Below are 14,118 nucleotides of genomic sequence, written 5' to 3'. Positions count from 1 at the left end.
AACCATGAGAGACTATGGACTCTGAAAAACAAACTGAGGGTTCTAGAGGGGAGGGGGGTGGGAGGATGGGTTAGTCTGGTGATGGGTATTAAAGAGGGCACGTTCTGCATGGAGCACTGGGTGTTATACGCAAACAATGAATCATGGAACACTACATCAAAAACTAATGATGTAATGTATGGTGATTAACATAACATAATAATAAAAATATATATATATTAAAAAAAAGAAGCAGATATCTGTTGTTGCCTATTCTAATGCTTCTTTATTGTGTTCTCTGCCTCTGCTTCTGAGTGCTATGTTGTTGCTCTTTGTCAGAGTGCATTACTTGCATATACTTCTAGTAACTCTAGAATCTTAACTGGTCCAACAAATTACCCTCAGTTGTGTTTGGGCATAACTTTTGCATCAAGGCACCCGTAGGCTGCAGATCAATTTCTATGTTGATTGGTCTAGTCGGCTATGGCTGGGAGACAAAGTCACATGAAATAGATATTGCCAACATTCGATAAGGAACCATTTAGAGTCACTTCCTCGGTTTAGAAGTTTCCTGAGGAGGGCTTGGTGGCACCTAAACCTTAGTACACTCTTTTCCAGTAGACCTCTGTTCTCATGTTATGTTCTTCAGTTTCCCACGCAGTCTTTATAATTTCTGTAAACCACGGCCTAGTCCCTATTGTGTTTTTATTGAAGTATAATTGACATACATTACATTAGTTTCAGGTGCACCAAATAATGATTCGACATTTGTATACATTGCAAAATGATCACCACCATAAGCCTAGTTACCATCTGTCACCCTACACAGTTACACATTTTTTGGTCTTGTGATGAGAACTTTTAAGATTTACTTTCTTAGCAACTTTCAAATTTGCTATACAATATTATTGACCATGCTGTACATCACATCCCTGTGACTTAACTTATTTTATAACTGGAAGTTAGTACCTTTTTATCCCCTTCACCAATTTGCCCACCTCTCCACCCTTCTCCGCTCTGGCAACCACCAATCTATTTTCTCTCTCGAGGAGTTTGGTTTGGTTTTGTGCGTTCATTTGTTTTATCACTTGGATTCCACATGTAAGTGAAATCATACAGTATTTACGTCACTTAGCATAATACCCTCAAGGTCTGTCTGTGTTGTCGCAAATGGAAAGATTTCTTTCTCTTTTATGGCTGAGGAGTAATCAATCCATTGTATATATACAGTATAACACGTCTTCTTTATCCATTCATCCATTCGTGAATAGGTTATTTCCATATCTTGATTATTACAAATAATGCTGCAATAAACATAGAGGTGTATATATTTTTTCTAATTAGTATTTTCATTTTCTTGAGATAAATATCCAGAAGGAGAATGGTTGGATCATATGGTAGTTCTATTTTTAATTTTTTGAGGACCCTCCATCCTGTCTTCCACCAGTTTGCATTCTCTCTGACGCACGAGGGTTCCTTGTTCTCCACATCCTCGTCAACACTTGTTGTTTCTCGTGTTTTTGAGTTTAGCCATTCTGACAGGTGTGAGGTAATATCTCATTGTGGTTTTGATTTACATTTCCCTGATGATGAGTGGTGATGAACATCTTGTCAGGTGTCTGTTGAGCATGTGAATGTCTTCTCTGGAAAAATGTCTATTCAGATCCTCTGCCCATTTTTTAAATTGAATTTTTTTTTGCTTTTGAATTTTATGAGTTCTTTATGTATTTTGGATATTAACCCCTTATCAGGTATATGATTTGCAAATATCTTCTCCCATTCAGTAGGTTGCCTTATTATTTTGTTGATGGTTTCCTTCACTGTGCAGAAGCTTTTTAGTTTGACGTAGCCCCACTTGTTTATTTTTGCTTTTGTTGCCTTTGGCTTTGGAGTCAGATCCAAAAAAATATCGCTGAGAGTGATGTCAAGGAGCTTACCGCTTATGTTTTCTTTTAGGAGTTATATGGTTTCTGGTCTTACATCCAAGTCTTTAATCCATTTTGAGTCAATTTTTGTGTGTGGTGTAAGCATAGTCCCTGTTTTTATGTTACGGTTTTAGAGGGCTTCTTTTTGAGAACTTTAGAATATTACTTTTAATATAGAACATTAAGTGGCCATTTCTCCTCTCTCTCCTCCTGGCCAAGGAGGACTTCAGAGCCTTAAGAGCCTCCCTCTGATTATTCCCGCTTTTCAACATGCCTGCAGAGAAGGAAGTTTTTACCTGATTGGAATGTTTGAGGCTTTATAGATATCACACTTAAATGGGGTTACCAAGATATTTTTTAATTAAAAAATTTAACAAAAAATTTAAAAACTTCAAAAAAATCTAACACTCAAACATACCATTGGCAATCTCCCAGTTCATATTAAATAGAGTAGCAAGTGGAACAATATGCATTGCTGTATTCTCCATTTCTTACATTAAGTTAACCTCTACTTCTCCAAGTTTTACATTTTTCTTACTTAAAGCTTCAAAACTTTATATTAGGTATGTTTATTCCTATTTTATTCTGGAAAAAACCCACAGGTCAGGTCATTGCTTTGGGGAGTTGCATGGAATCCTCTGAACTCAGCCTTTCCCGGAGCTTTCCGGTTGAGGTCTAACAGTGCACTAGTATACTATTAGATATGATTTTATTATAGAGATCGACAGTTTCAGTCATGTCAACTATGGGCTAAAAATCTCTGGGGATGTAGAAGATGACTGAGGGAAATGAAATTTTGGAAGCCTACTGTGTATCCAGAACTGGAGTAGGCACTTGCCCCATTATCTTTTTTTTTTTTCGTTTTTATTTTAATTCCAGTTAGTTAACATACAGTGTTATATTAGTTTCAGGCCTACAATATAGTGATTCAACAATTCTGTACATCACCTGGTGCTCATCACAAGTGCCCTCCTTCATCCCCATCCCCTATTTCACCCATCCCTCCACCCACCTTCCCTCTGGTACCCATCAGTTAAGAGTCTGTTTCTTGATTCGTCTCTCTCTCTCATCTTTTTCCCTTTGCTTGTTTGTTTTGTTTCTTAAATTTCACATATGAGTGAAATCATATGGTGTTTGTCTTCCTCTGAGTGACTTATTTAGCTTAGCATTATACTCTCTAACTCCATCCATGTTGTCACAAATGGCAAAATTTCATTCTTTCTTATGGCGGAGTAATATCCCATTGTATATATATACACCACATCTCCTTTATCCGTTTATCAATCGATGGACACCTGGGCAACTTCCATATCTTGGCTATAGTAAATAATGGTGCTGTAAACATAAGGGTGCATGTATCCCTTTGAATTAATGTTCTTGTATTCTTTGGGTAAATGCCTAGTTGTGTGATTGCTGGATCATAAGGTAGTTCTATTTTTAACTTTTTGAGGAACTTGCCCCATTATCTTATTCACACATTAGCCGTATGGATTTTCTGTGATCTGAGACCTGTCCCTTATTCTGATTTTACATAATTCTATTTATGCTGTTTGTTTTAGTACCTCAGCAATAAATTTGCACCAATTTAACTTTTCCTAGAACCTCATCATTAACACATAAAACTTTTCTTTTGAAAACAGGATAAAAGAATCAGAGTATCTCAACCCTTGACAAGAGGACCAAGTGCCTTTATTCCAGAGAAGGAAGTAAGTTTATCTGTCTTAAAATACATTAAGTGTGATACAAAAAAATAACTGAATTGTTATCAAAGAATATCTCCATTTTTAATATGGAAGTGAGCCTGTGTTTTGCTTTTATTCCTTATTTATATGTCAGAGAACCACAGAGATATTTCTTTTCAAACTTCACTTAAAAGTTTGTGTATTTAGTAATCTACCTTCTTATTTTAGAGTTAGTTATACTGCAAGGTTAGAAAAAAGTAAATTTTACCATATTTGATTTCAAATATAACTTCTCTGAACAAAGCTGCTAACAGTAATAAATTTTTTTTAAAATAAAGTTTAGTATTAACCCAAAGGTTTTAGGTTTTTAAATGGCCTCATGGTGATTATAGGTTTCATAAATGTTAAGAAAATATATTTTGAAATGAAAAAATGAGTTTCCCAGCTAAACCTATTAAGCAAAACATGCCATTACATCATTAGTTGTTACTCTTTTGTTTACTTGTTTGTTTTGGTTCTAAGTCTCTTAGACAGAATGTCAATAGAATCTGTATAGTCTATACCTTTGGTGAGGGTGGCAAGGCAAAATGGTAACTGCAAGAAAGAGGTCATAAAATGTAATGCAAAAGAAATGATAATCAATAGAAGATTTGGGCCCCTTTTGTGGGTATACATCTTTATGAAAGATCACAGCAGATGTGCAGGACTTCCTAGATTCCTAGATGCCTTTCAGATAGACATTTGGGCTAAGAAAAGTTTAAGAACCACTAAACTGAGGAGTTTTTCTCTGCTGGAAGGAGTTTTTCCCTTTTGAATACGATTGTATATCCTGATTCACTATTTACTGCAAAGACATTTATCTTAAAGCACCAGCATTATTCCTCTGTTGTTCTGAGAGTAGTCCACAAAGGTATACAGAGCACTTGCTATGTGCCAGGCATTGTCTTAAAAGAAAGGGTGAATAGAATTTGAAGAATATGTTCCAGGTCCTTGCCAGAGTCAGTAGTCCTTCATCTTCATTTCGCTTTTTGAGTGACCTTACCATCTGAACGGAAAGGTTGAAGGAATGTTAACAGTAAGGGCTCTAGCTGATCTAGGTGGTGGCCAGTCATTAGAGAAATGGCTGTGTTTGTGCCCATTTCCCCGGCAGTGTAGGGACCACTCTTGGCCGAGTGATTACCTCCTATACATAATGACTTCCTGAAGCACAGTCTTTTTCACAGTATGTATTTGAAGGTAAGCTGGTTTGCAGAAACCACTACTGTTTTCAGGACGTCTTGCATCTGTTAACGTCTTTGGCACCAGTCCGTTAAACAAAAGAAACTGCTCTGGAGAAAACAAAACAAGACCAACAAATATTCTGTGTTTAATTACATGTGGTTGATCCGAATCTTACTGTTTTTAACATCACTTGGTCCCTGTAGTTGACAAAATGGGGGGAAATGGGCAAATGAAACTGTACTTGGCTTTATAACTAGCTGAACTGAAATTGCTTTTTTACACCATTGTAATTAACATTTCCTCACAGTTCACACTTTCCAAACATTCTATTTCCTTTGGGATTACATTTTCCTCGGTCAGTAGTGCCTTTGTGTAATTTTTGCTTATTTTTCAGAAGAGACTGTGAAGGCAGCCTTAAAGAGTAAACAGAGTTTCTAATAGCAGTATGGATCTTTGGGAAGACCATTAGTCTGGACTTTAGAAAATCTAGATTCTAGACGAGGCTCTGTGGTTAACTAGATGCATGAGCTCGAATTTAATTTTGAATCTGAAATAAGAAATGTATTCTTAAGTCTAGAATTCTAATTCGAAAATATCAATAAATAATGAACTGAGCTTAGAAATATTCATCTCATGTCCATTAATTCCCACAGAGCTGGGTCCTTCTACAAGGTGCTAATAAAGCTCTTAACACCTTCAGAGCCAATTCTTGGTGTGATGCCCAAGCTGTCATTGTGTATAAAGCTATGGATAAGAATCTGTTTTTGAGAAAGTTATTTTGATTCCCTGGGATGGAGGATGTCCATTTTAATAACTAACGTTGGTTTTAGTAATTAATACAATAGGCTGAAAATAGGAATGACAGTATTCGAGTGTCCTTATTAATTTTTCAATTAACACTTTCCTACAAATTATCGTATTTTCCTTTGTCCCTAAGAAGACTTTCAGAAAGCTTTTCATTTTATGTTGAACAAAAACAAAGCAAAAGATCCGACTGAAAATACTTAAGATAACGTGAGTATCTTCATAGGCTGTTGAGATACAATTGTAACTCTGGAAATCAAATGCCACCGCTTTGCCGCTGCACAAATCGGCGTAATAATGACCGGGCAAGTGGGCCCTGAAAATTGTGCCTTATGTGCCTGGCACAGCAGATGGAAGCTGCTTCCCTCCGGTTTCAGAGCTGTGTGTTTGACGATCTGACATTTGTTGTTTAATAAATTGTGGTCCCAGAGCCAAGAATGAGCGGCGCCTTCTTTTTTATTTCCGTTTCTGGTATGAGCAACGGCACAATTTCAGGGTCTGCGCCTATCAAAAGAACATTTGTTTGCTTCAAGAGTGCATCATGTATGTAAGCAAAAGAACCACTGCTCCTCAGTAATCATTGTGTGTTTCTCCATTGCAAGGTTGTCCAAGCAAACACGGTGGATGAGCGTACTAACTTTCTCGTGGAAGAATACTCTACATCCGGTCGGCTGGACAACATCACGCAGGTCATGAGTTTGCACGCTCAGTACCTGGAGTCTTTCCTGCGGAGCCAGTTCTATATGCTGCGCATGGACGGCCCCCTTCCTCTACCACACAGGCACTACATCGCAATAATGGTGCGCCCGCTTGCCGGCTGCCTCGGTTCCCCGACCTCGCCCTCACTCACTCCTCCTCCCCGCTCCGAGTGTGTGTGTGTGTGTGTGTGTGTGTGTGTGTGTGTGTGTGTGTGTCGAGCCAAGGATAATTTTCTAGAAATAAGACTTGAAGAAGCCCGTGGCCTTTCGGATACCCCGTGTCTTGGATACATTTTGAGTACTTTACACATCTTAAAGGACTCACTGTTTCTCCTTGAATTTTCAGTTTATTCTCTTATGGTTAATGATGCTTGTAGGGTCCAAAGGAATATCCCTAACATCCCACAAGTTTTATTTCGGCTATTGATGCCTTGTCTTTATTACTTATATAGAACAGGTTGGTTGTGACATCTGATTTTGTCATTTTCTACATGAACAATATCACTAATTTGGCCAGATGAGAGGAAAGTTATCAATCAGTACCAATGGAGAAAAATTCTTAAATGAATCATAACCCCGCTAAGTATAGTATTTGATGCAAACTGGGTGAACTAGTTAATGTTTTGGTGGGGGTGGGGAGAGAATTATAAATCGGGATGGGAAAGGTAGAAGGGAACAGTGTCACAGTTGGACTGTTACTGGAGAAACAGACGAAGGACCTGCTCCAAGTGCCCTGTGTTGGGACAGTTTAGGAGAACAGCTGGGCTTGCAGAGCTAGCCCGCAGTGAGCAGGTTCGTTTTTCCTAAGTTTAATTTGATTTTCTTGTTTATGCTCTCACCGAAGTTTTAAACAACAACAAGGAAAGGGCAGCGCTCTGTGTTGTCTCGACTGACGAACACGATCAACACTATAATTCCAGCTCACAGTTTTGATGACAGTGAGGCCCAAGGCAGCCTTAGAATGATCACAAACTAAGAGATAAGCAAGATACGGAAAAGAATGAGTAAACAATACCGTTTTCCTGAGAAACAGTCCTAGGGAAAGGAGCGGTGAAAAGTCTGTTTTGCGTAGATTTCCCAAACTGTCAGTGTCAAGGCTGGTTTTGACTGCACAGGAAGGAAGGGGTCAGCGAGCTTCAGTCTCATCTCAGTAGGGTGATGTGCCCAGATAAGACTGAAATCACAGTTATCTTAGAGGGGGTAAGAGGAGCACCCAAATTAGCATGCGTTCTGAATGGGTAGAAGTTAGTGAGATTTTATTGCGTTTTAAATAGAACATAGTTTATATCATTTACCATCATGAAATGGACATGTATGTTCTTGACATAACCAGAAAGTGGATTCTAGGTTAATCCATACCCACTTCTGGCTGAGGAGGTAATTGCCTACAGGTGACAGTTATTTGCTTATACAAATATCAACTACACGTATTGATTCAAGAATCCATGGCATATTGTATGATAGAAGTTGGAGGAGGAGCAGGAATCTGGAAGAAAAGAAGTATTGGTTATTGAAATTATTAAACTCCAAATAAATTATTATTGGTTTAGAACTAGTAGGATCCGACCTCGACCACGATTGTTGTCTCAACTGACTCTTCTTGTGTTTTAGGCTGCAGCTAGACATCAGTGTTCCTACCTAATAAACATGCATGTGGATGAATTTTTAAAGACAGGAGGTATTGCTGAGTGGTTGAATGGTTTGGAATATGTACCGCAAAGACTGAAAAATCTTAATGAAATAAACAAGCTGCTAGCACACCGACCCTGGCTGATCACGAAAGAGCACATTCAGGTACTGAGTGCTGTTTGGAAATGCCAAAGAAGTTTACTCATGATTCTAGCCAAGAGTTCATTTTTCTTTTCTTTCTTTCTTTCTTTCTTTCTTTTTTTGCTTAAGACTTAATTTTAACTACTTGCATATTAGAAACTTAAAACATAGGCTATCAGTATATAGAAGAGATAAATGTAGAAAGTCTGTGGGTTTAATTTAGGTACAAATGAATATTCCTCTTTAGGTATACCGAGGTGCTTTAGTGAATGGCTGTGAGAAAAGTTGATTTCTATTTTCAAGCAGGAGGCAGACAAAGAAAATAAACTGCACAATGGGCTACCTGGGTTCTCATGCCCATGACCTTGAGTAAATTAATTTCTGTGGGTCTCAGTAGTTACCCCCTCTATAAAATGAGGGGCCTACATTAAATGAGTTTCAAGCTCTTTTCTAGTTCTAACACTTCATAATTTTAAGATTTACAAATTACAGTTTTGCAAATAAAAAGCCATGTGCCAACTGGTGTGAACACTTGAATGCCTCTGGAAGCTAGAGCTCAGATGAGAAACAGAGTTGCGATTGACTAGAACACTTGCAGGTGGAAAGGAGCTTCCATCAAAGGCACACAGGGTGAGGCCATCGTACCGTATCCTTGGCTCTGTGCCTGGCACTTGGTCATTATTCAGCACATAGCAGCTGTCATCTAAATCATTATCAGAGAAGCCTTAGGTATTTAAATTCCCTGCTTCTAATGCGTAGACATGTCCTTGGTTTTGTTGATCCTCTCCATTAGACTACATTTTTGTTAGTTATTTGCCCAGTAAAACCAAACTGAGCTTTTGTCAGTCTCCATACTCTTAGAAATTGAGTATCTGTCTGGGAATATATGAAACATAATACTGCCCTGAGGTTTATGTTCTGACTTGAATGTTACTTATAGAAGAATTGATCATTATTTTTATGTCATATGTTAATTACTCCGTGCCATATACTTTGGTGCATCCAAAAAGGTAGATCCTGCCCTTGAACATGCTTGGAATCTAGGGGAAGAAAGGAGGAGAGGTAATGACAATAAACACAGCACAGTGATGTATGAAGATATGAATAGAAAGAATGGGATCAGGAAGTTGCATGAAAGAGGTAACATTGGAGATAGGTCTTGAAGAGTAAGTGGGAATTTTCAAGAAGAGGAGGGTACTCCAGACAAATAATAGAGTGTGAAACAGGTTGGAAAAGTAGCTAACAGCTTCAGGTTACTGACAGTAGGGAAGGTTATGTGAGGTGGGGTTAGGAGATGGGAGGAATGGGGAGCATATCATTATGACACAATGAATACTGTATTAAAGAATTTATGTTTTATCCTCAGAAAGCTATGTTCTTCAGATTTATGTTACATTACTTCAGGGGATGCAGAAGGCAATCCTTCAAAATGTTAGAAAATTATGTGTGTGTGTGTGTGCGTGCGCACGCACATGTATTTTTACCTTAATAAATTTCTTTATTTGTATATTTTACAATATTAGTATTACAGTACATGTGTATGACTTATCTATATAAAATGTTGTATTTTATAAGTATTTATTAATTTATAAATAAATGTACATATTATCAAGGGTTGGAGCCCCCAACTGTTATTGTCAGAAGTATATGTGATCATGGGGCGCCTGGGTGGCTCAATCAGTTAAGTGTCCGACTCTTGATTTTTTTCTCAGGTCATGATCTCAGGGTCCTGGGATCAAGCCCCGTGTCGGGCTATACACTTAGCGCAGAGTCTGCTTGGGATTCTCTCTCTCCCTCTGTCTCTCCCCCTGCTCGTGACCCCCCAAAATAAAATAAATAAAATCTTAAAAAAAGAAAGAAGTAGTATATGTGATCAAAAGATTTCAGAGATCACTATGAAAAAGAATTAAGAATCATCAAAGGTTTTTGAGCTGAGTTGTAATATGAATGTGTGTGGTGATGCAGAAGATAAATCACAAATGGTACAGTCTAGAAACAGGGGAGCCAGTCATAAAGCAATTGCAGTATTTCATTTGAGAGGTGATTTTTTTTAAAAAAGCCAGAGGAGAGATCAGACTGTGTGTATGCATTCTGCATGGCAACAGGCAGGACTTGGTGACTAGTAGAATGTGAGGATGGAAGAGAGGGTAGGGACAGGAGAGTAAGTAAGGTTTCTACCTTCCTGACTGGCAAAAGGCAATGCCATGAGCAGGACAGCATACACTAGCCTGAAAACAGACGACCGCGTCATCTAGATAGTGATGTTCAATTACTGAAGGAAATACAGGTCTGTAACTCAAGATAAAGGATAGATTAGAAATAAAATCAGGGGGCGCCTGGGTGGCTCAGTCATTAAGCGTCTGCCTTCAGCTCAGGTCATGATCCCAGGGTCCTGGGATCCAGCTCCGCATTGGGCTCCCTGCTCAGCAGGAAGCCTGCTTCTCCCTCTCCCACTCCCCCTGCTTGTGTTCCCTCTCTCGCTGTGTCTCTCTCTGTCAAATAAATAAATAAAATCTTAAAAAAAAAGAGAAATAAAATCAGATAGATATTGACAGTAAGCAGAGGTCAAGTTGGAGGAACGAATGCTCCACCCAGGGAGATAGTGCACAAGGAAAGAAGATCATGGGTCGAATAGAGCAAGCCAACATTTTGGAGGCAAGCAGAAAAAGGGGGCTATGAGGAAGATGGGGAAACGTGCATCTCAGGGGAGAAACGATGAAAAAAAAATTAGTTGAATTGCTGAAGTCAAGGGAGGTTAATTTCAAGAAGGGAGGAAGTAAGGAAAATATAAATCCTACAGAGATCAAATAAGGATAAGTACTAAAAAGAAATAGTTAGATTTGGCCTTTTGGAGGTCATACATGACCTTAGCGAAAGTTGCTTTCAGGAGCTTGCTTAAAAAAGAAAACAAATTACAATGAATTAAAAAAAAAAACAAATGAATGTGAGATGAGAAATTTGAGATGATGAGTGCTGGATGTCTATCCTTTCAGGTTTAATACTCTTGGAAAGACTGACAAAGGCATTGTAAATTCTACCCGTTGTTTTGGAAGGCTCTTTGGCAGTATTATCAAAAGTATTTAAAATATGATTGCCCTAAAAATGCTATTAGGAATTATTCAGAGCTATAGCCTGAAGATGCTATTTATAATAGCAAATAAACAAAAAAAACCCAACAAACCTTAGAAGCAATTTGAATATCTAACAGTAAGGGAACGGAGAAGTAGCTCTGTACATCCATTGCTATGCAGTATACAGCCCATGCTCAATAGAAGACAGTGGAGCCTCATGAGAAATGAACATGTCAAAATGTCAGGTTTGAAAGGCAGAGAAAATTAGATGTATTACTCTGATTATATAATTATGCTTATAAAAATAAAATATGTGAAAGTTATATGAGGGTGGTAGAATATGATTAATTTTTCCTTTCCTTTTTCCTGAGCTTTTGGTAATATATTAAATTGCCTGTGTGTGTGTGTGTGTGTGTGTATGGTTAATGGAGAGGAAAGCAAAAGAGGTGTCTGGTGGGGGTTTGGCTGTGACGTGAGCAGAATTAAAAGCGTGGATTTGTGAGGAGCAGCAGGACATGCACGCACGTGTACACCAAGCAAGGTAGAACACTGATGGGAAAGACTCTCTGATGGACTGACAGATGGGATTGGCTCTTGGAGAAAGTGAGGATGGAGACATCACTGTTTTCAATGGCTTCACTTGTGGTTCCATCCTTCAGCTGGAGGATCAAGTGAAATAGCATATGAAAAAGTGCTTTGAAACTTTTGAAGTTCTTATTCAAAGGCAAGGTAGTATTCTAGAATTCCTACCATCTGCTATCGGCTCTTTCTCCATCAGGAAAGGCACCTAAAAGTTGACTTACTGACTTGGATTTTTATGTGACTTTGAAGGTAAAGTCTTTACCTAAAAACTTTAAAGTGAATGGCTTTGCCAGATAATCTTTAAAGTCCCTTCTAGCTTCAGTGTTCTTTGAGTCTCTGAAATATCTTATTAAAACAACATAATATGTAAAAGCGCTTTGGAAGCAGAAGATCCATGGTACATATAAGGGATTTAGAAGGATCTACAACATAATTATATTGTTAGGTTTGCCGGTTGAATGTAATATTGTTTGACCAAAGCCATATCTTTATTATATGAAACATTTTTAAAAGGGAGTTTTAAGTTTGATTGCTATAAATGGACCTAAAAATTTGGTGGATTTTCCATGCTTTCTAAAATAGCTTTGTAGCATTCTGTGATTTTCATTCTTACTCTGATTCACTTTCTCATTTCAGAAACTTGTCAAAACTGGAGAAAATAATTGGTCTCTGCCCGAACTGGTACATGCTGTGGTCCTGCTGGCACATTATCATGCTTTGGCAAGCTTTGTTTTTGGTAGTGGCATCAATCCAGAGAGAGATCCAGAAATCTCCAATGGGTTCAGGCTAATATCAGTCAACAATTTCTGTGTGTGTGATCTCGCTAATGATAACAACATAGAGAATGCATCCCTTACAGGCAACAACTTCGGGGTTAGTGTTCTGAACTTCGTTTTTCTTTACTATTTTGCTTGAAAAATATCTAGAAAGAATTTGTCTGACTAAACAGGACATTGTATACTTGAAATATTTCTGCACAACTTTTCCTACTGTAAAAACTTAACTTATACATGAAGTTCTGAATTGTCTTAAAGAGGCTTTTAAAGCAAATAGATAAGGGCACCTGGGTGGCTTAGTTGGTTAAGCATCTGCCTTCGGCTCAGGTCATGACCCCAGGGTCCTGGGATGGAGCCCCGTATCGGGCTCGCTACTCAGTGGGGAGTCGCTTCTCCCTCTGCCCCTGCTCATGCTCTCTCTCTGTCTTTTTCAAATAAATAAGTAAATAAAATCTTTGAAAAAAAAATAAAGCAAATAGATATTATTACAAATCATAAAGCTGCCTCATTTTAAAAAATAAACTAATTTAATATACACTAAATGCTAGAATGCTAGATTAAATATATCTATACTTATAAATTTTCTAGATTTGTAAGTGCTGCAAAAACTTCATACTCCTGAAAACGTTTGAATCTGTCATTTGATTTTCTTTGGGGTTAATGGAAAACCCACTTAGGAACTTAAGAACTGTGCCCATGCAACTTACATAATAAGGTGGCATTGAGAGACAGGGACATTTACTAGAATAATTCTTAATATTACTAACACCCAACATTATCTTACCTGGCTCCAGATTGTCGATTCTCTAAGTGAGCTAGAGGCCTTAATGGACAGAATGAAGAGGCTTCGAGAAGAGAGGGAAGATGAAGAGGCATCTCAGGAAGAAATGACCACTCGTTTTGAGAAGGAGAAGAAAGAAAGTCTTTTCGTGGTCTCTGGAGACACTTTTCATTCATTTCCTCATTCAGGTGAGCTCCCCCCCAACACCCCCCATACTGTCTTTGCCTTTGAGTTGTGGCATCCCTGATAGACCACGTTCCGTATTTTCCACACAGATCTGTAAAAGCGACTCTACTATCATGTTCCTTTTATTTCCTCCTCCTCCAGCTTCCCCTGATGCCGTGGCCCCCCCTCTTCTGTTGTTGCATCTCTGAATACACTTCAGTTCCAGTTGAGAGGGACTTCCCGCCTTGTAGTCCACACTCATCCGGGATAAAATGAGATTTGAAGCCAGAGCAGTTGCCTACAAAGTTAGATAGATACCTAATTCGTTCTACTTTTGTGATGTTTTAAAGTGATCAGTGAAATCCTGTTTCAATAGATTAAAAAAAAAAAAAAAACATCTCTGCCCTTTTTGTGTGTGGGGAGTATGTGGGAGGATTGTTCTCGAACTGCTGCTTTTCCAGATTAGTTCTAAAATTACATTGTACTTGCATTTGCATTTCTTTGGAGACATCTTCGGAATTTTATAAAAATGCATTATTTAGGTCATTTTCTTATATTGAATTTGGAGGAATTCATTCTGTATTAAAAGCTAGACATCTTTGCTCTGGTCTTAAAAATACACTCCCTCCCCCCACCCCAGTACTCGAAGAGACTTTGAATTAGG

At 38.2% G+C, this 14,118-nt stretch overlaps 1 protein-coding gene across 1 annotated transcript in view; it reads left to right on the top strand.

Moving 5' to 3' along the window:
- Window positions 1-14,118, top strand: part of SESN3 (sestrin 3) — a 75,764-nt gene that overhangs the window by 42,675 nt on the left and 18,971 nt on the right. Inside the window, exons 2-6 of the mRNA XM_006744905.3 lie at window positions 3,545-3,610; window positions 6,214-6,411; window positions 7,921-8,103; window positions 12,369-12,605; window positions 13,303-13,477. Of these exons, the coding sequence (XP_006744968.1) occupies window positions 3,545-3,610; window positions 6,214-6,411; window positions 7,921-8,103; window positions 12,369-12,605; window positions 13,303-13,477 (859 nt within the window). The remainder of the gene's footprint in view (window positions 1-3,544; window positions 3,611-6,213; window positions 6,412-7,920; window positions 8,104-12,368; window positions 12,606-13,302; window positions 13,478-14,118) is intronic.

Source organism: Leptonychotes weddellii, chromosome 11 (assembly GCF_054177405.1).
Source record: "Leptonychotes weddellii isolate Sample4059 chromosome 11, ASM5417740v2, whole genome shotgun sequence".
Lineage (NCBI taxonomy): Eukaryota > Metazoa > Chordata > Mammalia > Carnivora > Phocidae > Leptonychotes > Leptonychotes weddellii.
Note: the sequence above shows the minus strand (reverse complement) of the source record. Positions and strands in the feature narration are given on the sequence as shown.